Genomic DNA, 24,967 nt, shown 5'->3' with positions numbered 1-24,967 from the left:
ATATATAATATGGATGAGTGTGGCATCCAAACGGTTCCTAACAAGTTACCCAAAATTTTAGCACATAAAGGACGGAAACAGGTTGGTTTCCTAACAAGCGCTGGAAGAGGACAAAATGTCACCGTTGTTCTCTGTGTAAATGCTGCAGGTCAATTCATCCCTCCAGCAATAATAATCCCACGCAAACGAAGGAATGAATTATTATTTCTAGGTGCCCCACTTGGAATACTTTCTCTTTACAACGAATCTGGATACATGACATCTGACACCTTTATTCTGTTCTTAAAGCATTTTCAACAGCATACACAGTGCTGAGTTGAAAATAGGGTTCTATTATTGCTTGATGGGTATTCAAACCACAAATCTGTCGAAGCTATAGAATACTGCAGAGAAAATGGCATTATAATGCTGTCGTTTCCTCCACATTGCCCGCACGAGATGCAGCCATTGGATGTAGCAGTATTTTCACCTCTAATGACGTATTTTAATGAGGAAATTATTTTATGGCTTAAAGCAAACCCTGGAAAGGTCATAACTCTGTATAACATAGCTAGCTTGTTTGGAAAATCGTACCGACGAGCTGCCACACTTAACAACGGACTCAGTTGATTCGAGAAAACAGGCATTTACCCTTGTAATCCGAACATATTCCCAGATTGGAAATTTAAACCATCGTATAAGACTGATCGACCTCTAGTGGAAAATGAAACCGTTGATCCCATCGACGAACAAAGAACTCCTTCTCCACAAAGGGATACTTCTTCTCCTCTTGTAAGGGTTTATCTATAAAGAAAAGAAAAATTCGTAATATATCTTCATCAGATGATTCAGAGGAGTGGGAAACTAGTGGAAAATCTTCAGATGATATCAGCCTTTTTGGAAACAGTCCGGAGGAATTATCGGACAATGAAACTTTAGTCACTGCAGCTTCAATTCCGGAAGTTGTTGCTTCAAATCATAAAATTGATGTTACAAGCTCCGTAGTTGGTAATTCAATCCCAATTTCCGAAGTTAGCACTTCAAAACAAAATGAAATTCCATCACTGCTGGACGATACTTTTGTAACTCCATATGATATATCGCCACTACCTCAGGCACCTCCTCAGACAAGGAGTTCAAGGCCTTCGCAAGGATCGACTGTTTTCACCTCCACACCAAATTATTTTTTGATGAAAACAAAACAAAAACACCCAAGCCAACTTCACAATCAGCTAGAAAAGCTGTAAGCAAAAAGGTGTTTGGAAAAAACAAAGTAAATAAGAGATTTGATGATGATGAAGATGACGTTGCCTGTATATTTTGCTCGGAATTATTCAGTAAATCGCAGGCGAAGGAGGTTTGGATCAAGTGCAGTTTGTGCAATAAATGGTGTCATTTATTGTGTGCGGGTGTAACTGGAAAGCAGAAATTGTATATTTGCGATTTTTGTAAATAAAAATGTAGAAATTACGTTTCCTTTACAAAAGAACTATAGGGGCCATTATACTTCATGGATGGGTTCATTTTACCCTAACCATGGTGTAAAATGGTCCCTTTAGGGCTCTTTAAAAAAATGTTATTTTACTTTTAACTCCATACTTAAATAAAAATTTTTCAAAGAAATATGTTCTGTTATTACGCAACTTTTTGTCTAATTAAACTGTGCTTAAATATTTCGTTTTTTGTTATGTGTAGCCTACAAAGAAGTTAGAGGGACCATTTTGCCTCACTTTCCCCTAAGGTTACTAAGAAATTGTTTCGCGGGGTAGTCCTTTAGGACACCCTTCTCGCAGGACGGCTCACTAGCATAGTAACGATCTGAAAAATAACAATACTACAATCATTCTATCTCAATCCCTCCGTGGGCTATTTATATCTCCTTATAATTTGAACTTTGAAAAACAAAACTATTCGTGAGCGTCTACGAGGTTACACAAACAAAACTACCTTAATCAGCCTTCGTTTTGTTTGCATATTTAGAAACAATATCTTTTGTAACAACTGAAATTATTTAAAATGATATACATCTTTTGGTACATATTATATTATACAGTAAGGAGTTTTTTTCCCATACTGTACATAATAATGGAGGAATTGTATTCGCGGACGGAAAGAGAGATGAACAGGCAGTCATGAAACCGGAAGTATATATTTGTTTTCTTCTTGCGAAGTAGCTTCGAATAATATATCATGTGTACTATTCCGGTGACTTTAAAACAGTACTTCTGGTCGTACTTCTAAAACCGGAAGCCCTAGGTCGAATTTCTCACATTTAGTACATTCCTTGGATTATAAGCTTTCATTTGACACCTCACTTGTCATTCTACCTGGTATAATGACGAAGGAGTTATATTTGCGGTCCGACGGATAGATGGGCAGACAGCCTAGATCAAATGTCTCACCTTTAGTACTATCCTTTGATTATAAGCTTTCATTTGATACCTCATTTGTCATTCTACCTGGTATAATGACGAAGATGTTACATTCGCGGTCGTACGGACCGACGGACAGACAGCTGAGGTCAAATATCTCAAATTTATTACCATCCTTGGATTATAAGCTTTCATTCGACACCTCATTTTTCATTCTACCTGGTATAATGGCAGAGGAGTTATATTTGCCGTCAGACGGACCGGCGGACAGACAGCCTAGGTCAAATATCTCACCTTTAGTACCATCCTTGGATTATAAGCTTTCATTTGACACCTCATTTGGAATTTTACCTGGTATAATGACGGAGGAGTGATATTCGCGGTCGGACGGACCGACGGACAGACAGCTGAGGTCAAATATCTCAAATTTATTACCATCGTTGGATTATAAGCTTTCATTTGACACCTCATTTTTCATTCTACCTGGTATAATGGCAGAGGAGTTATATTTGCGGTCAGACGGACCGGCGGACAGACAGCCTAGGTCAAATATCTCACCTTTAGTACCATCCTTGGATTATAAGCTTTCATTTGACACCTCATTTGGAATTCTACCTGATATAATGACTGAGGAGCTATATTCGCGGTCGGACGGACCGACGGACAGACAGCTTAGGTAAAATATCTCACCTTTAGTACCATCCTAGGATTATAAGCTTTCATTTGACAACTTATTTGTCATTCTAGCTGGTATATTGACGGAGGAGTTGTGATTACGGACAGACGGACAGACGGACGTGGATAATTCAAAGTTTTCACATTTTTTCAAAATTGGATGAAAACAATACTTACTACTTTTTGAGTTATTTGCGAAAAACGTGTTGTTTGTTGAAAAATTAACATTTTCACTCGCAACTAACTCAAAAATATTGCTCTTTACTTTGTCACTATGTGAGATATCTCTATTCGCTCCGTGCATGACTGACGCGAAACATAACGTCATCATCTGATGTAGTATTAAGAATTGGGTTTCTAAAAATTCATCACAATTTATCTTTTTAACTCCAAACGGATCAGAAAAGGAAAATATATCCTCGTTTTAAACTAGGAGGAGTAAGTCAAATTTATCGAGCTGTAATGATTGTTTGTAATTGGCCTAACCACAGACAAGTTTACTAAATGAAATTATGAAATTTTGACACTAATTACATTATGAAACTTTCACACAATTGACATTTTTTAATATTCGTTGATCAATTAAGTTATATTGGCGATTTTTTGTGCTTTCTGGGTTATTCCTTTAATTTTTAGATTTTTAGTCTGCATCTACATATTAGAAAACTGTTGTTTTTAGAACTCTTTAGCAAAGTATTGTTATTATTATTAGTCTTTTAAGTTGTCCGATACTGATTATTGGATTACCGTCGAAGGCCGATATGGTCAACCAAAAAAGAAGATGAATCTGGTGATTTTTATGACATTATTGGCTGTGAATCTGTCTTTTCAGTTTATTCCTCCTAGTTTAAATCTTTTTTCTAATTTATATGTACCTACATAATTATTGGAGATCTATAAAAACTACACTTACAATTTTGGCTATTAGTAGCACACTAAGGTAAATACGCAACATTTATTTACCATTTTTGATAAAATTTGTTATACACAGAATGACTCTGACATTACAAAGAATCGCCAAAATTGTCAGATTTCGCCGCTACTCACACGGCATCGTTTCATGTATCTCCACCGTGGCCACGTACGGAGTGAATACAACAAAAGTTGCTTAGAATTAGTCAGTTGATCCATTTCCGGACTTATTTTGAACGTAGCTTTTTTCACGCCCCCCAGAAGGGATGGTTTCACCCCTCAAGTAAAAGCTACTGAAAAGAACATAATCCCTATTCTTTATTATTTCTAAATTTCTGTATCTTTTATATGCAGTAAGCGCCACTCTACTAGATACATAGGAACATTGAGCTATTACAGTCCTGGATCCTTCACTTGTTGCAATGTTTATTTTTATGCCTAGTGGTGTTTAGAACGTCAGAAAATTAGTCCAGGGCGCATCTGTTTTGAGATGGACGTTGAGAGGTGACTCAAATTTTTTTGCAGAAATTGCTTGAAAATAAATCAGATAATAATATTTGAGTTATCCTCCCTCTCATAAAGGTGCGGAACATTGTTTAAATAATCAAAATGTCAAAAAATGAAGAAAAAATTCAATTTTTGTCTTCGTTTTTTGATTATAACTTTAAAAGTATTCATTTCCGAGAAAAGTTGTACAAACATAAAAGTTGCGTAATTAAATTTCCTACAATATAGAATTGGTTAAAAGTTTAAAAAATAGTCATCCTAGTTGCAAAATAGCAATAATTGCGAAAAAACCATACAAAAACAAGTATTCGCATTTTACGTTTTTTAACCATTTATGCTACACTTAGGACCTTCACATTTCACCCAGAAAAACTTTATGATACAGTAAAACAATACTATAAATTTCTTTAAGATCGGTTCAATAGATTTTGCAAAATAAATTTTGCAATCCAGCTTTCGCAAAAAAAATTCATTTTTTCAAAATGTTACAGGACTGAAAATAAAGCAGATAGCAATTTGAAATTTTTTTGCTTATAGAAGTGTACTTTACCTTTCATTTGCAATTTAGAAAATTAAAACCGATTAATTACCACGGCGTCAGGAAATTTTTTAAATAAACATTAGTTTTTGGTGCTACGCGCAGAACAGCGGTGTTCGATTCACACAAGTTGATTTCCACCAAAATTTCTTCCAATCTTTATCTAATATATTATTTTCTTACTCTATATTTTGTTGTATTTTAATATTTTAATTCCACAAAAATCAAACTAATTTTATTATTGTTTGTGAAATATTGTTTAAACAATTACATATTATGTTTAAAAATAATAAACTTTTATTCTCTTAGTTAAAATATATGAACAAAGAAAGTTTTTGCTAATTAAAGTGTTATTTCAAAGGATATAGTATGTGTTTTTATTTTGCAATAAACAAATTTATTTATTTATATCGAAATGTAATAAAATTTAAAATGTATCAATCATTATCAAAGGTCATTGGAATGTCCAATCAGAGCAAACTCTCCGCTGTCCTGCGCGTAGCACCAATATTTAATGTTTATTTAAAAAAAAATCCTGGCCGTGACCTTAATCGATTTAAATTTTGCAAAATTGAAAATGAAAGGTACAGTACACTTCTATATGCAAAAAAAATGTCAACTTGCTATCTGCTTTATTTTCAGTCCTGTAACATTTTGAAAAAATGAATTGTTTTTGCGAAAGCTGGATTGCAAAATTTATTTTGCAAAATCTATTAAACCGATCTTAATGAAATTTACAGTATTGTTTTACTGTGTCATAAAGTTTTTCTGAGTGAAATATGAAGGTCCTAAGTGTAGTATAAATGGTTGAAAAACGTAAAATGTCAATACTTATTTTTGTATGGTTTTTTCGCAATTATTGCTATTTTGCATTAAGGGTGACTATTTTTAAAACTTTTAACCAATTCTATACTGTAGGAAATTTAATTTCACAACTTTTATGTCAGTACAACTTTTCTCGAAAATAAATACTTTTAAAGTTATAATCAAAAAACGAAGAAAAATATCGAATTTTTCCTTCATTTTTTGATATTTTGATTGTTTAAACAATCGTCCGGACCTTTTTGAGAGGGAGGATAACTCAAATAATATTATTTAAGTTATTTTCAAGCAATTTCTGCAAAAAAATTTGAGTCACCTCTCAACGTCCAAATGTTCTAATATTTTTACAGATGCGCCCTGGTCTAAATGTATAGAAACTGAATATTAACATAGAAAGTTGACAAATAATAGATCAGCTGTATTAAATACAGCTGATCCAATTTTGACGTTTATAGTTGTCATTGTTTTAATGTAAAAATTTTAAAGTATTGTAATAGTCTTAGTGTTTGAATAAAGTTATTTTAAAGCAGAGTAATAATACTATTAATTAATGTGTTTTGTGTATGAAAAAACAATTATTTTGAATAGTTTCTTGACATTGACAGCGATGAAAGTCACATCTGAGAACTGACCGGATTAGCCCATAAGCATAGCAATTAGGTACCTACCCAAGTATTTAGTAGGGTGGCTCTTACTGTATTCGCGGTGCGCAAGTACTTGGAGGGGATACAAGAAACGATCGTGCGCGAATAGCGGAGAAATCTTGCAACTTTCTTAAATAATCTATTGTCAATTGAAATTGTCAAATTGACCTATATTACATATCTACTGTCAATGAAGAAGAAAAATTATATGTTGCTCCACAATATTGATATGATATGCAATTATTATATAAAAGTAAATTTAATTAATTGTATTTTGCTTGTAGTAGTGCATTTTAACAATTAATTTTATTTGCTACATACAATTGTTTACCTTTTAATAACATAACCTTAATATAACTTTTTCTTCTTATAATTTTTTTGGGCTATGGCCTTGACAATTTTCCAGCAACCAGGACTAATATAATTGGCCAATATAATTAAAAGTGCTAAAAATTTTGCCGATCTATGAAACCAGGTGTCGCTTTTCCGAACTTGCACGGTCCCAGTAATAATTGCGTTTGCCTGATATAGTTAATAAGTGTTTACACATTATTTGAATAAATACATACTTGGTTTTAGGCACAAGAAATTGCGGGAATAAAAATGTTTCACATATCTGGGGGTTTAAGCTTTTCGTCGAGATTCTTTTTCAACGATACACTTATAAAAACAACAGGCATCGATCCAACCAAAATTTTTAAACGAAAATTATGGCTCGAAAAACATGGTCTTCCACCAGAAGAGCAAGAATTTGAATATCAGTGGATAGTCGTTGATCTCACCAGAGTAACCTTTATTGATCCATCTGCAGTAGAGTCGCTGAGAAGTTTGCAGGAAGATTATGCCAAGTTGGGTATCACAATATTACTTGTAATAATTTCAGGTACATAATATGTATATTAAACTAATTTAAATTATTTTTAAACTTTAAAAATGTATAAACATTTTCAATTTCGTTGCAACCCGACACTGCAGCAGCATTATTAGTCCTAGATCCCGCGTAAGAAAGAAAAGTTGATTAATAGCAAGCTGAAAATTTGTTAATAGCTTAACGGTGTCTAGTCGGACAAACTTTGATGTACGGGAACACTGGAACAGGGGAAGTTTTAATTGTGGAGCATGATAAACGTGTCGTCCTGACAAGTTTATGATTGTGAAAAATAGAGGGTTGTTTTTAAGTTTATTCAATAGCCAACGTTATATAATATACGAAAAATTTTTTGTCCGACAAAAATGTTGTGCATTTTTACGAGTCCGACACGTAGAACATGTCACATCACAGGAATTATGTTGGTGATAAATAGCAGTCTGATTTTTGCACGAGAGTATAATAAAAGGTTAAAAAATCAATTGGAAGTTCTGTCTGACAAAATTAATGGGAAGTTTTTGTAGTCCGACGTTCTAAACATGTAAGATATAGACAAAAATGCTGATGATAAATAGCAAGCTAATTTTGATTTTTTATGTACAAATTATATTTTGTAACGCAAAAAGTTATATGTCGGACAAAAAGTTTGGGAAAATCGAAGAAAATAAATAAAAATCATTTTTTCAGAATGACTAGTCGCATATTGATGAAGCTATTTTAATTGTATATTATTATTTATATTCACATACTTGCAATTGTATATACATACATGCACACTCCAAAAACAGTGAGGTAAGTATCAATGTATGTGCATATTGCAAAAAAAGTATTTTTTTGGGTGGAATTTGTTCTAGATATTCTCAAAATGATAATAAAAAAATGTCGAGGTCTCGTTCGAACGTTCGGACAGTAAAGTCGTTATCGTAGATAACCATTAGTTTATAATTGCTTTTTAATTTCACAAGTTTTTGTTAGTGAAGTGCAAAACAACACATCTATTAATCATTGGGTGATGATAGATTTTGTTATCATTGGATGATAACAAATTTAGTGAGTACCTATTTAATTTACCTACTTCATAATATTTAACATGTCACAGAACGTCAATAACCCTACTAAGTTGTATTCAGCGGCGTTAGCCCAGAACTCGAATCTACTACCAAACAGAGATCAAGCCGTAGTTTTTACATCAATAGATGGTTTTAAAATACAAGACTATCTCCTACAGATTGGACCAATAGTGAACCCATATAATATAATATACTGTTCACGCATCTCTAACAATCGAGTATGCATATACTTGAGAGATAAAAACATTGTCGACGATTTTCTAAAAAATTATGGAAGTATCACAATTAATAACACTCGTATAGTTGCTCGAAGATTAATTACCCCATCAGATAGATTGCTAATATCTAATGCAAGCCCCACAATTTCTAATGAAGAAATCACAGGATGTTTACAAAATCTAGGCTTAACATTATTATCGCCAATGATACAACTGAGAATTGGAGCTACTGACCCAGCTTACAGCCATATACTTAGTTTTAGAAGACAAATTTACATCTCGCCTCCAGAAAATGCATCTTTACCGGAATACATTGATATAGAACAAGATGGAATAGTAAATAGGTTATATTTAACACTAGACAGCCACAACTGTTTCAAATGCAAGCAGGCAGGACACAATGCTTTACAATGCACTGCCTCATTTCCACCACCGATGAGTATAATACCTACAGGAAGCAATATTCAATCAGACAACATAACTCAGGCCCAGAATTCAGCACTTTCTATTTCTGACACCACTACCGCTTCTTCTTCCAATAATACACAACCCATCAAAGACCACAGTTCACTAATAAAACAAAACGTACCCCTAGATATGTCTAAGCTATCTACGCCACAAAATCCAGAACTATCAAACTCACCCCTCTCTCAATCTTTCAATACCCCTATGAATCTTGAGATAAACAAAAATATTTTGAATAAAATTAACATGAAGTAAAACTCCCTAGTGTAGTTGGTATATTTAATAAAAATTATAAAAATTTTTAAAAATCCAAACGGATTACGTTCAAAACGTTTTCGGACTTATCAGTCCATCATCAGTGAACCTAAAAGTAAGTAATCTCACTTAGTAAAATTGAAAAGGGTGAAATTTTGAATGTTAAAAATTGAAAAGTGTGGTTACGATTACTTACTCTCTGTCCTTGCTAAATAGCCACAATGCCAAACACTGGTCAAGATGTATGTTCTAACTACATGGTGAAATCTGATCTACAATTTGGCTTACATTGGATGCCAACGGATTAGTACTAGGAACATGATGCTCTACTCCATTAATTAAGAGATTTTTTTATAATTAGGTCTACATTGAACTACGTTTAGTCTGTCAATGATTTAGAAGGAAGTTGAAATACTTCAAATGTCAGTAACATTGACATCCAGGAAAGGGAATTTTTAAGGTATTAACCAAGGTCAAGATCCAATATGGTTACGGAAATTTAAGTTTAAGACTGTGTTGGAATTTTAATTTTTAATATTAGAATTTAAAATTTACTATTTTTATAAAAATATTACAACCATTACCATAAACTTGACTATAAAATTAAATTTGATCGAACTTATTGTCATAATATGGTAATGAAAACAAAATGTAAGATAGAATTATTGGTTAATGAAAGTTAATAATTTTTTTGGCCTAAAATAGCCTTGTGGAGAAGGTAGATTTTTGAAAACGTCACAGTTGACAGTTTTTAATTTTTGCTAAAAAAACCTCATCAAACCTAATTTAGTGTGAAAACAGTTGTTAATTCTTGTTAATTTTTTATTTATCGTTGATAAGAAGTCGAGGTCCGCTGGGATGAACAGCCTCGGCTTCTTTTCGCAGTGAATATCTGTTGTGAATTTTGTTGTGTTTGACATTTGATTTTTTGGAAGAAAACTTAAAAAAGACAAATCTGTGATTATCGTTCGAGGTGAACGGACGACTCATCCAAAGGGTAAGGGCCAAAACTATCTATATTTCCCTGTTAATTTCTAATTTGCATCGACTGGCATAGATTTTAAATTCGTCAATCTGCCGCATAAGATGGAGGAAGAAGTTCCTCCCGATCCTCCTCCACCACCTGACCCTCCTAATAAAATCAACCAACATGAATGTCAATCTCAACCTCCAATTATTCAGAAAAGTCTTAAAGGAAAAAAACAAATACTATTTTCGGAGACCGACATAGGTCCTTATGAAGTATTTGTCCAGGGTCAGGATAAAAATATTGGAGATTACCACGTGTTAAGTATAGCTAAATCTATTTCTGTTTTAAAAATTAAAGACATCACGAAAATCAGTAGAAAAGGTAAAAACAGGATAGGGGTATTATTTGCCACTAGAAAAGCAGCCAACGATTTCGTTGTGAGGAAAGATTGGGAAGCCCTAGGGTATGACGTGTTCATTCCATTTCATCAGATTTCTTGTAGGGGTATAGTAAGGGGAGTTAATAAAAGATTCACAGAGGAAGAAATAAAGGAGGCATCAGAAACCAACTTGGCTTTATGTAAGATATTAAGTGTAAAGCGAATGAACCGGAGAGTACAAGTGGATTCAAAGGTTGAATTTGTCTCCACGGGAACTATTAGCATAACTTTTTCAGGAAAAACTATTCCTAAAGAAATTTCCATATATCAACTACCAATGAGGGTCACACCATTCATCAGCCCTGTTCTTCAATGTGGAAATTGCTTACTTTATGGCCATTCTACGAACCAATGTAGAGGAAAAAAGAAATGTGCTAGATGCGGAACTTCTCATGAGGATTCTTCATCTAATACGTGTACAAAATATTGCATTTTCTGCAAATCTTCTGACCATGAATCAAATAGTCGTAATTGTAGAGAGAGAGTCAGACAAAAAGATATTAAGGATCTAATGTCCTTTTCTAATCTATCTTTCTATGAGGCAAGTCAGCAGGTTCCTAGGATCCATAATATTTCATCTTTAAACATAAACGATTTCCCCCCCTTACATAGCGATCAGAATAATTCTAATGGCATCTTACCACAAGAGAGGAGGTCTGCAGCCTCAGCTCAATATTCAAAACCTTTTAGTCAAGTCACTCAATCTCCACCAAAAAGAAGAAGACCTTCAATACAAGAAAATACAGGTTATGATAAAATCTCCCACCAAAGACTACTTATTAATCCATCAGGTAGAAGAATAAATGAGCCTTCGACTTCAAAATTCAATCCTGCTCACTCTGATTCTCAAATCACTAACTCACAATCTTTATCCCAACTTCATTTGGATTTCAATCAGGCCATGTCTATGCTGAACCAATCTCACAGGGAGCTCGTCATGACCTTCATTGGGGACTTAATAAACTCAAAATCATACTCCATTCCTTACAATATGGCAGATCTAAAGACTAGCATAAACAAAAGTGTATCACCTTTCAATACAAATGTAAACCAGGGTCGGAGGGGAATAGAGGATCTCGAGCCTGAGGATTCGAGATCTTTTGACTCCTTGGTCTAGCAAACATACTCTTTATAATGAATCCTAACACTCCGATAACTATTATTCAGTGGAATATACGTTCGTATAACACTAATTCTGACAATCTAAAAATCCTTATAAAAAACCTTAACCCAGATATAATCCTTATTAGCGAATCTTGGCTCTCAAACCAACATGTTATAAGATGTAGAGGGTATCAAATAATCAGAAAAGATCGAGAGGATGGCTATGGCGGATTAATTACTCTTATCAAAAATAATATTGATTATAGGGAAATTCAAATTGCCAATCCAGGCTTCAATCATGATGTCCAATTCCAACTCACATTTCTCCCTAACTTTAATTTGAATATTCTTAATATATACTGTCCACAAGACAACTCTATCTCCAAATCCAACTGGTTTTCCCTTGTTAAATTACTTAATAAGCCATTTTTAATCATGGGTGATCTAAATTGTAATCATAAGGCATGGGGTAGTTCTAGAGACAGTCACAATGGTAGGATTATTTTTGATTCTTTGGAGGAACTTGAGCTAGTATTTCTCAATGATGGGTCCCCAACTAGACTGGTGGCCCCAGGAGGCAGTAAGTCGGTAGTAGATCTAACAATGGCATCAGTCGATGTGGCAGCCAGTGTGGGCAAGTGGTCCACTATTTCAGATACTGGAACTAGTGACCACTTCCCCATAATATGTCAGATAGGTGTATGTCCTCAATCTCCCCCGCATTCATGTAAAAGAAGAAATCTAAAGAAAGCTGATTGGTCTACTTATCATAACAATTTAAACAGCATTTTCTTAGCTTCTCCCAGGGAAGATTACGAATTTTTTACTAACTCCATATCATCGGTAGCTGATGAAACAATACCTTGGCTTCACCCTCCTAATAATTCCAAATACCACATTCCATGGTGGGATGACTCATGTGCTGAAGTCGTCTCTGCGAGAGTGTCTGCCTTAAAAAAATTTAAAAATATCCCCTCAATGGAAAACTATATCGAGGCTAAAAAGAATATAGCCAAATCAAGAAAATTCCTAAAATCAAAACGTAAAAATAGTTTCAGACTATTTTGCAGTAAATTAAATAGAAACACTCCTCTAAAAGTTGTGTGGGAGAAAATTAATAAGGTATCGGCTTCGAAACCTTCAATATATACACAATTGCCCTCTACTCCTATATCCCACGAAATTCTATGTTGCTTAACCCCCCTTTCTGCTGTCAATAAAGTATTGGTTAGATCTCCTCAAGCCCTAGAACCGCCATTTGCTCTCGACGAGTATCAGAACTCCCTCTCAATTAAATCTGACTCGGCTCCTGGTTTGGATCAGATTTCCTACTCAATGTTAAAAAATCTTCCCGTTGTTGGATCTTTGTTATTAATTCAACTTTTCAATGAAAGTCTTAGAACGGGTATAGTTCCTGTTCAGTGGAAACAATCAGTAATTTTACCTATAATCAAAATAGATAAAGATTGTAATAATCCGTTAAACTTTAGACCAATAGCTCTTTCTTCATGTGTAGGCAAAATGCTCGAAACTCTTATAAAGAATAGAATAGAGTGGATTGTGGAACATAATAAGATTTTTAATCCACTACAACTAGGATTTAGAAGGGGTAGAGGTTGTACGGAATGCCTTACATACCTCACCTCAACAATTCAAATAGGCTTCGCTCAAAATCAATACACTGTTGGCATATTTCTAGATATCTCTTCTGCTTATGATAATGTCAATATATCACTCTTGTATTCCAAATTATTAAAGTATAACATTCCAACCCAACTGGCTAATTTGATTTTCTGCCTTCTAAATGATAGAGAGCTATTTGTCAAAGACAAACTGGGACAAACCCATGGCCCAAGAAAATCAAGTCTGGGACTACCCCAAGGTTCCCCATTAAGCCCTATCCTCTTCAACCTATATTGTCTTTCCCTGTATAATTTAATCCCCTCTTCATGCAAACTAATTCAGTATGCAGACGATTTGGTTCTTCTGATTAGAGGGAGTGATATTAATGAATTGGTAATTAATGTAAATAAATTATTGATTCAGATGGAATCATGGTTGCTAGACCACAATTTAAATCTGTCTAAGAACAAATCTTCTGCAATATTATTTACAAAAGGAAACACGAAAATCTCTCCCCCTAACGTAATATTTTGTAACCAGAATATTGGTTGGGTGGATTCAGTCAAATACCTGGGGGTAAATATTCAAAAAAACTTAAAGTGGAATTCATATGTAAACTCAATAGAACTAAAAGTAAATCGTGGCCTGAATGTGATGAGAGCTCTTTGTGGGACTTATTGGGGAAGTGATCCAAAAACCTTACAAATTGTACACAATGGTCTGATTCAGAGCCATCTGGACTATGGCTGCCAGGTAATTTTCGATTGTCCAACTTCCTTAATTAAAAGATTGGAGAAACTAAAATACAAAAGTATCCGAATTATAACTGGATGCATGAAATCTACCCCTATTCATGCTCTCTTAAGTGAAAGTGGTCAGATCTCGCTTAAATCTAGATGGGAATGGCTTAGCTCTAAATTTATATTAAAAAATTTAATGTTAATTGGCAACCCAATTATTTCCGCTCTCGACCTGTTAGACTTGGCAATTCAAAGGAACCAAAATCATTGGAAAAACAGAAGTATTCCATTTCTAGTGCTTTTAAAAAACAAATTTAAAAGTACTTATCCCAACTTATATTTAAGTGACTTATACCCATGCCATAACTTTGAACTAGACCATCAATTATCAACAATTCCAATCATAAATATCCAATCTAATCGTTCAGATGAACTTGCCTCAGTTCAACTCCAAAAAATAATTCTAAATAAACCTAGTCACACCAAATTCTTCACGGACGGCTCGGTTGATGATGAAGGATCAGCAGGCTTTGGTGTCTTTAGCCGAGAGATCAACTATTCTTATACCAGTAAACTACCTAAGTATACCCAAATATGTACGGCTGAGATTGTCGCAATTAATCATGCCCTCCAAATTATTTTGAAAAATGGGATTAAACAAGCAATCATCTGCTCGGACTCTAAAAGTGCCTTACAGAAAATAGGCAGATCAACCTATTCTATGGAAACAGAACATTCATCGTTCATGACCAAGAGAGGCATCACTGAAGCGAAAGAAAATAACGTTAATATTAGTCTGGCATGGATTCCAGGACACTCGAATATTAAAGGGAACATGGTGGCTGATAAACTAGCTAATATAGGTAGAACCTTAAATGTAGCTGCTGATATCACTCTTCACTATTCCAACTTTCTACCAGACATCAAGCATTCCATCTGGAATCGGTGGAAGCAAGAATGGCAGGGGAAAAATCGAAATAATTCATTTTACTCTAAAATTGTAGGTCAGATAGATAAACTCCCCTGGTACCACAATTTTGCATACCAAGACAGAAGACATATAACCACCATTATTAGAATGAGGACAGGTCATTGTGCTACTCCAGTTCACCTATTCAGGATAGGAGTAAAAGATGACCCATATTGTGACTGTGGCCGAGTTGGGTCCTTAAATCATCTGATTTTTGAGTGCCCTATAAATATGTCACCCAATTTTGACCTATATAAAGAATTAGCCAAGACAAATATCCCTACTCCCATTGAAATTTGCCTACTTATGTCCAACCTTAATCCACGTAGGATTAACCTGATCCTTAAATTCCTTAACTTAGCCAAACTTAATTTATAAATTAATCAATTCCCAAATTTGAATTAAAAAAATTAAGAAGATAAAGATATAAAAAGATATTGGACCTCCAAATGATAAAAGTCTTAACCCTTATGGTATAATATTGCCTTTCCTGTAGGGACTGTCTGGCCCTATACGAAGATGTTCCTGCTAATATATATTTAAAAAAAAAAAAATTGAGGCTTTAACATATATATTTGGAAATATTCGACTGCCCAGAGCAAGACAAGAGTATTTCCCTGGTGTAAGCTGGGCGAATTATCCCGAGGGATATAACCCAATAAAGGAAGAAGAAGAAGAAAATAGCCTTGTGGGTGAAAGTTAAAACGTTGAAGTGATACAACCGTTGTTTAGTGTGTATAGAAATATAAATTTGTTAACTGTAATGTTGGTTGTATAAGTCTAGTAAGATATTGATTCTGTATCAAATTAACCAATTAAAAAAAAAAAAAAAAAAATTGGTGAGAATTGAGGTAACTGATATAAGATTGTTAAGTGAAAAATATAAATAATTGACGGGATGTGAAAATTTGTTAGTTATAGTCAAAAATATAGGAAGTATTATAACATTATGCATATAAAAGAAAATGGAATTATTTGATTGTTAAATTAAAACTAAGTTGATAAAATGTGTAAATGAACAAAAGATTCAAAAGAAGTGCGTCAACCGGATGCACAAGACACAAACTGTATTTGGAAAATAATTAAAAGTTAAAAATAGTAAAATAAGAATAAAGTTGTAAAGTTAGAGATTAGAGTGGCTAGAAACATGCAACAAAAATATTTTGGTGGACAATACAAAGTCCGATCATCCCTCAACACAAAATAACTCACAAAAACGTACCGCTTCTGCTGTTTCTTCTCCTACTTCTGAGGATGTCCAGTTCGCAACTCCAACTATAACACAAAATAAGAAAAAGACCAAAAGAGAAAAAAAACCTGAACAAAACATAAAGTTTTCAGACAATACTAAAACATATATAGATAATCACTCGCCTCCTTTTTGCCTCAGCAGTCAGCAAGTTGAAAGTCTACTAGAAAATTGCTACGGCTGTTCTGATGTAGTAACGGTGGCGAAGGATTATAACTCTGACATCGTAGCTATTATCACTATGTTGGATGAAATTCACCCACATTTAGAAGACAGAACAACAAAATATCGCTGCACTAAATTGAGGAAAAAATTAGCTCTACAAATTAATTTAACGAATTTGGATTCTGAAAGTGATTCATCCACTTTTTAATTTTTGTGCTCATTAATAAAATATAATCATTTATGTATAACAAAATTTTACAGTGGAATTTAAATAGCTTTAAAACTCGTTTACCTATGTTACAGTTGTTAATCAATCAATACACACCACAAATTATTTGTCTTCAAGAAACTAATTTTAAAGATTCCACCTGTATGAATCTAAAATCTTTTAATTCATATTTTAAAAATAGGGATAATGCTGGTCACGCGTCAGGTGGCGTTGCCATTTATGTAAAAGAACAAATAATATCCAAAGAAATTCCTCTAAGCACAAATCTGGAAGCTGTAGCTGTACAAATTGGTACAACACAAAAAGTTAACATATGTAATATATATATACCACCAAATTACAACCTAGAAGAACAACATCTTGTAAACCTAATAAATCAGGTACCTAATCCAAAATTTATACTGGGAGATCTAAATGGACATAACACTAACTGGGGTTCCTTTAAAACTACATCTACCGGAAAGAAGATTGAAAATATAGTGAACACGTTAAATCTTGCAATACTAAACGATGGTAGTAGCACCCACTTAAACTTATCGACAGGGACATTTTCTTCTATAGATATCTCACTTTATATACCCACTCTTCAAATAAATCACAATTGGTACGTAGAAAAAGACTTATATGGGAGTGATCGCTACCCGATTTTAATAGAAAAACACTTGATTAAATCTACGCCAGTTAAGCCTGATCCGAAATGGAGGTTAGACAAAGCTGACTGGGGCCTTTTTCAAGAAATTATCCGTAGTGAATCTTCAATGATTTGTTTAGATAATACAATAGACGAAATAATTCTACAATTCAATAAAATCATAACCGATGCAGCTATAAAAGCAATAGGAAAAACAAAGTTCATTGAAAGGGATAAAGTTACTCCCTGGTGGAATGAAGAATGTAAAGAAGCTATTAAACTAGGTAAAAAAGCTCTTCAAAAGTACAAAAGACACAAAAATCTAGAAAATTTAATCGAACTTAAAAGGAGTAGGGCTAGAGCCAAACTGGTTACCACAAGATCTAAAAGACAATCCTGGATAAAATACGTAGAAACGATAAATAATTACACACCTGTATCAAAAGTTTGGAGGAAAATAAAGAAGATAACAGGCTCGAGTTCATATCAAGGAATAGATTCATTAGAATTAGACAATAAATCATCTACAACAGACCATGCAGAAATCGTAGAAAAAATAGCCGAAACATTCCAGTTAACATCCTCAAATTCTATTTATGATAAAGATTTCCTAACATACAAAGAACAAAAAGAAAGTATTCCCATCAACATAGTAAACAATAATGAACCTATAAATGTACTTATCACAATCAGAGAAATAAGAGAGATGTTAGATTCTTTAAAGGACACATCTCCAGGTCCGGATGACATTCCAGCTTCTTTTCTGAAACACCTACCTGAAGAAGCTTTAGAAATTTTATTAAAAATATACAATCGTATATGGACTAAACATGAATTTCCCAGATTATGGAAATCCTCTATAACTATTCCCATTTTAAAACCTAATAAACCACGAAACAAAGCAGATTCTTATCGTCCTGTCTCTCTAACTTGTGTCATGTGTAAGCTTTTAGAAAAAATTATAAATAAACGTTTATTGTGGTGTCTGGAAGAAAACAACCATCTGATTAATGAACAATCTGGATTTCGTCCTTTAAAATCGGCCACCGACAACTTAGTAGATCTAGAAACGCATATTAATAACGCCTTCTGTAACAACCAGAAATGTATTGCAATTTATTTTGATTTGCATAAAGCATTTGATATGGCCTGGAATCACAAAATAATATCATCACTGAAATCATGGGATTATCAAGGAAATATACTCGCTTTTGTTAAAAATTTTCTCCTAAATAGAAATTTCAAGCTAAAAGTAAACGGTCTTCTATCTAATGTGAAATATCAAGAAAATGGCACACCTCAGGGATCAGTGATCAGTCCGACGCTTTTTCTTGTAGCTATTAATGATATAATCAAATCAATGAATAAACCCATTCAAGCCAGATTATATGCTGATGATCTCATAATATTCTTAAAGGGAAACAATATACAGAGTATGGCCAAATTACTACAAGATCAACTCGATAAATTTATATCTTGGTCTAAAAAGAGTGGTTTTCAATTTGCTTCATCCAAAACTCGCTGTATCCTATTTTCAAAGAGACCAAAGCAGATAAAGGAGATACCTACTTTAAAATTTGGAGGTCAGAGACTCGAATATGTAGAAACAATTAAATATCTAGGTCTAATATTTGATCAAGCTTTAATCTGGAAAGAACATAAATATTAAATATATTTCAGCAGCATGTCATAAAAGACTAAACCTCTTGAAATGTCTTTCTGGTACAAACTGGGGAGCGGACGGTAGGACTCTACTCACATTATATAAAAATCTGATCCGTTCCAAGATTGATTATGGATGCCAAGCTTACTCATCTGCTTCAAAAACAACTCTAAAAGTTTTAGATATCGTACAAAACAACGCTCTTAGAATAATATGTGGTGCATTTAGAACAACTCCTATTATAAGTCTTCAGGCCGAACTCGCCGAACTACCTTTAGATTTAAGAAGACAGGAATTAATACTCTCATATGCAGTGAAGCGGTACTCTTCACAATGTCACCAAACTATTTGCTCTTCAAGTACTCAGCATACAAAAACTCACATTCCCTTTCAAGAAAAATGCAAACGAATCATAAATGAACTACACCTTAAAGTTCCTAAAATATATCCTAGCAAAATACCAACTCCCCCTCCTTGGCTAATATCTTCTCCTCATTTAATAATGGATCTAGCGTTAGAAAATAAGAAAGAAACCAATCGTCATATAATTATTTCTAAATATCAAACCTTAATTTCTCAATTTTCCTCATTCGAACAGTTATTCACTGATGGATCAAAGACTAAATATTGTGTAGCATCTGCCTTTGTAACACATAATGAAATAAAGAAATATAAACTAGAGGGGACTAACACTATTTTAACAGGAGAACTCTTTGCGATATATAAAGCCCTAAGTCATGTTAGGAAAAGTTCTCAAATTAACTTTCTAATAATTACGGACTCTTTAAATTCGTTAGAAATCATCTCTAAAATATATTCTCCCCACCCTGTGGCCAAACTCATAAGACAAGAATTGCACAATCTAAATCACAAAAATGTTGCTTTCCTGTGGGTTCCATCTCATATTGGAATCGCTGGAAATGAACTGGCAGATAAACATGCTCGAGAAGCCTTAGAGGACGCAACTATAGAGATCTATCCAACAACTCCAGCGTCAGATCTCAAATCATATTTCCACAGCAAAATAGTTGATATATGGAATAGCAGATGGCATGAAAACCAGAAGCAGTTATTTGCGGTAAAACCAACATTTCAACGATGGTCTGATAATTCCACAAATCGATTTTCCCAAGTGATCATCTCGCGATTGCGGCTTGGTCATAGCCGCCTCACGCATGGTCATCTGATGACACGAGATCCTCAACCGGAGTGTTATGCTTGTGAGACCCCTCTGACAATAAAACACCTTCTAGTGGAGTGCCCGTTATACAGTGCGGAAAGAGTTCAATTCGGAATCCCGGACGATTTGAAAATACTACAGTCATTCGGGGTAACTTTGATCCACTTTTTAAATATTTTTTTAATTTATTTTTACACTGACCTTCTTAATTGTTCTTTTATATTATATTATGATTGTGTATAGTTTGATAATGTCTTACAAGCTTAAAAATATGCCACAGTAGCAAGTATAATTCAGGAAAAAAAATTTTTGACATGGTTCAAAGTTAGACCCGCTATTGGTGTAACTTTGAACCATATCTACAATTATACAAAAAATCTTATATATTTGATGTTTTAAGCTATCAGGACAACTTTGCAAGAATGAATTAGGTTAGTTCGGATGTACAAAAATTACACAGTTGTTACACGGCACTAAAATATTTAGAGCAGGCCTGGTTGCCATTCTGTTCTATATGACTGTACATGGGTTGGTCCAACAATACTCAAAGACTAATTTGAAAATATTTATTAGGAAACTAAAGTTCTACAAAACAATACTACATAAAGATTACTCGTTAATTTACCAACAGAAATATTAAAGTTTTCACTCGATAGGCGAATCAAAGTTTCTTTAAACAGGTGGCACAAATAAACATATTGGTATTTGATTTGTGAAGATTGTTATTTTCAATGCAGCTCAAATGGAATATTCTTATGCACTTATTGCATTTTATACCTAATGAATGCATGGAAACATTGAAAGTGCAAAAATAACACAATCCAGAAGATATTTCTAGATTTTTAAAATTATTAGCTTCTGCCAGATCTCTCTTGCTTTGTATTTCACCCAAGGGGAATGATTGAGGGGAATGCGACGTCATTTTCTGCTGATTTTTCATTTTGTTTTCTGTCTTGCATTCCTTGCTTACTTCACTGCATTTTTTAACTTGATTTTCCTTCATTTCACTTACTATGTTTTCTTCTTCGTTACTGACGATCTGATCCTGGTCTGTCTTTTCTGTCACTACAATATCTACTGGCATATCGTCAATGTCGAAATTGTAGCCAATTGAGTCCTCGACTATAATCTCAGTCAAATTAGTTTCTTCCAAAATTTGCTGACCATGCAGATCTCCATAATCCAGCATCTGTTCTTGGTTTACCTCATCAACGTCTTCATTTTCTTGCACATTGTTCTCTGCAGGTATGTATTCTGCTTCTTCAGCAGTTCTGTTGGTCGTAATAGATCTACGACCCCCTCGTATTTTTGGTCCACCTCGTGTTTTTGGTCCACCTCTTGGTTTTGGTCCACATCGTGTTTTTAGTCCACCTCGTGGTTTTATTACACCTCGTAGGTTCGGTTCACCTTTTGTTGTAGATTTTCTAGTTGCTAGTAGTGAACCCCTGTTTTCATAATACTGATTCACTTCTTCGACTGAAACACTTTTGCCAGCAGTTATTGGAAGACAGAATTTTTTTGCCCTCGTAACGTTTTGCAAATCATTTTCACGAATCTTTTCTACATATAATTTAAATTCTTTTCCAATATCTTCATTAATTTTACCCATTGGTCGAGCATACAACGGAAGTTTTAGTAATGCCTTGTTTCTGTCAGTGGGATAAATTCCTGAAGCCTCAAACCCCTTTTTGAGATTCTGAGCTGCAGTGTCCTTTCCGAGGTCTAGAGTTGCTTTGAGAAGTTGGCAAAATACTGATTTTGGCATAGCTACTGTTTTTCTTCCTCCCTTGGTCGCTCTCCACTGAGTTAAAATTTGGCGCCAATATGTTTTAAGACTGGCAAAATACCCCACATCCAGTGGTTGCAGCAAGTGGGTAGAGTTTGGAGGGAAAAATATTAAAAGAACATTATGTTCCCTTGCAAGTGTTAATGTTTTTATTGAAATATGTGCTGACATGTTGTCGCCTATCAAGATCTTTCTACCTTCGTTTGTGTTGGCGTACGGTAGAAAATGTGTCTCAAACCAGTCATCAAATATAGAATTTTCAATCCAGCCTGATTTTGAGGTGTTCAACTTCGTACCAGTAGGTGCACCAAAAACCCAATCCGACCACTTCAGATTACCTTTCATTATTACATATGGAGGTAGAAACTCTCCATCTGCATTTGCACAAAACAGAGTGGTAAAACAAGACTTCGTTGAATTTACGATTCTCTCTGGATTCCTGCAACCTCTTCTGAATAAAAGTTTTCTTTTTGTTGGAACGTCGTGGAACCCTGTTTCGTCGTAATTGTAAATATTGTTGGGTGTGATATCAGAAACTTCCATCTCGAAGTTATCAAAAAATTCATTTATTACATCTTCATTTACTTGCGCCCTCCTTCTGGAAATATTCGTTTGAAACCGTTGAGCAAGTTCTGTGCGGTTTCTCTCCAAAAATAATTGACTCCAATCCCAGCCTGGAAAATTTTCCTTAAACTGTGATACTTTTCTCCCTTGAGAATTTAAGTAACTTTGAGCAATGCATCTCACATCAAACAAAGATATTGGAATTCCATTATCACTTAAAGAAATAACATGCTTGGCTATCGACTTTTCTTCTTCTTGAGAAAATACTGTAGGCCTTCCGACATTTTTTGAGTGGTTTCGTTTTAATTTATTTCGAATCGTATTACGCGGGATATCGTATTGTTTTGAGGCCTGTCTTTCACTCAGCATTCCACTTTTAACCTGTTCTAGTACTGCTTGTAGGTGTTCCTCTGTATATCGGCTTTTAGTTCCATACCGACGGACGCCAGCATGTAGACTGTGTATCTGTTTTCTCGGCATTTCGGGAAACCCTGAAATACAAAAATACAAAATTAAATTCAATAAATAAAATTTCCCGCAATTTTAAATCGTCAGGGTAACTTTGAACCAGTTTCAGTGTGGTGCAAAGTTAGCCTGAAATGATATAAATTCTCAGCCCGGCCAGTTTTTGCTGCAAAACGGAGATATTTTAATGAATCTTGAAGCTTTGATGTAACGAAAGTGATCCTAAATCATTAATAAAATAATTAAAATCCCCTGCATACTTACTTTTTCGACAGAATCGGTATAAATTATCACTTTAAATTACTGTTTACAACCCAGCACTTTACAGAACGTATACAAATTCAAGTTTGACACAATGTAGCATATCAGACGCCTTCAAACTTAACGGAAATGTCAATAAAAGAGACCTCTATTGCAATTTATCCAAATTAAATGGTTTTAACAGCAAGAATACTACTTATAACGTACACTTATATCAAAAAAAATAAATGGTTCAAAGTTAGACCCTGTGGATCAAAGTTACCCCGAATGACTGTATTCTCAAAGTGCGGTTCCAAAGTGATCCTTCAATACTTAAAAGCAATAAACTGTTTATATAAAATTTAATTGTAGTATTCTATAGTTATTATTATTGTTAACAAAACTATCATTTTCGCTAATAGCCGTACAGGCTGATGCGAGTTTGTAAATAAAAAAAAAAAATGTCATAGAACATGTGAAAGCAATCTCTTAGGGTTTTCTAATTAGGTGCATCAGAAAGTATGGAAAATTTCCTACAAAAATAGTTGTATACATTTTTTTCCATAATCAAATCTTAACCCTGTATATACGTTGAAAAATGTGAAGAGTGTAAAAATTCGGTGCTTATAAGCATAGACGTAAATATGACACATGCTTAGAAGTATGTATATGTAGAAGAGTAAAAGGCTGCATTTGTCTGTGTGACACTTTGTGCTCTATACTCTATACTATACAAAGTAGTATTTGAAAGTACATGGTCTCTGACTTTCTGTTTGCCTAGTGTGTTGGAAATTAAAATTTATATTAAGAGGAAACAGTAGCGATCAACAGGTAGCGAAAACGCGTTCCAAGATTGCGGCTGTAATTTTGAATATTTTTTCGAGATATTTTGCACACTTATTCGTAATATAATAAAGAATGGCGGTACAGAGCCCAATTTGAAAAATATATTAATATGTGGAAATTACTCTGTAATTAAATACAATATTAAAAAACGAGCCTGTACCGCCATTAAGAAGAACAAAAAAATTCGCTTTCTTCAAATAAACTTTTTTATCCGATGCCTAGATTTTGTGTCATTTTGGAACTACTAATGAAATAAAAAATGTTAGTAGTTCCAAAATGACACAAAAATCTAGGCATCGGATAAAAAAGTTTATTTGAAGAAAGTGTATTTTTTTGTTCTTCTTAATGGCGGTACAGGCTCGTTTTTTTAATACTGTATTTAATTACAGAGTAATTTCCACATATTAATATATTTTTCACATTGGGCTCTGTACCGCCATTCTTTATTATATTACGAATACGTGTGCCAAATATCTCGAAAAAATATTCAAAATTACAGCCGCAATCTTGGAATGCGTTTTTGCTACCTGTTGATCGCTACTGTTTCCTCTTAACTATGGAGTGCTTTTGTGTCTATTTTTGAGTGTGAACAGTTTAAATTTCAAGCCACCAAATGAAAAAGTGAAATCAACGGAACATTTTTGAGTAATTGTCGAACATTTTACAAAGTTCGTAAAAAACTTGGTCATCAATTCAATGCGAGGTTCAGTTGCCAGATAATTGTGAAAATTCTATTGGATATTATTCTTCGTGCTTCGTGTTTTGAGTTAAAAAGGGC

At 34.0% G+C, this 24,967-nt stretch overlaps 2 protein-coding genes across 2 annotated transcripts in view; one reads left to right on the top strand and one right to left on the bottom strand.

The window, feature by feature from the left end:
* LOC126881218 (farnesol dehydrogenase-like) overlaps positions 1 to 24,967 on the bottom strand; it is a 378,698-nt gene that overhangs the window by 254,337 nt on the left and 99,394 nt on the right. The window lies entirely within an intron of this gene.
* LOC126881215 (prestin-like) overlaps positions 1 to 24,967 on the top strand; it is a 111,005-nt gene that overhangs the window by 69,529 nt on the left and 16,509 nt on the right. The window contains exon 12 of the mRNA XM_050645326.1: positions 7,029 to 7,332. Within this exon, the coding sequence (XP_050501283.1) occupies positions 7,029 to 7,332 (304 nt within the window). The remainder of the gene's footprint in view (positions 1 to 7,028; positions 7,333 to 24,967) is intronic.

The sequence above is a fragment of the Diabrotica virgifera genome, chromosome 3 (assembly GCF_917563875.1).
Source record: "Diabrotica virgifera virgifera chromosome 3, PGI_DIABVI_V3a".
Lineage (NCBI taxonomy): Eukaryota > Metazoa > Arthropoda > Insecta > Coleoptera > Chrysomelidae > Diabrotica > Diabrotica virgifera.
This window is presented reverse-complemented; position numbering and strand designations above follow the sequence as displayed.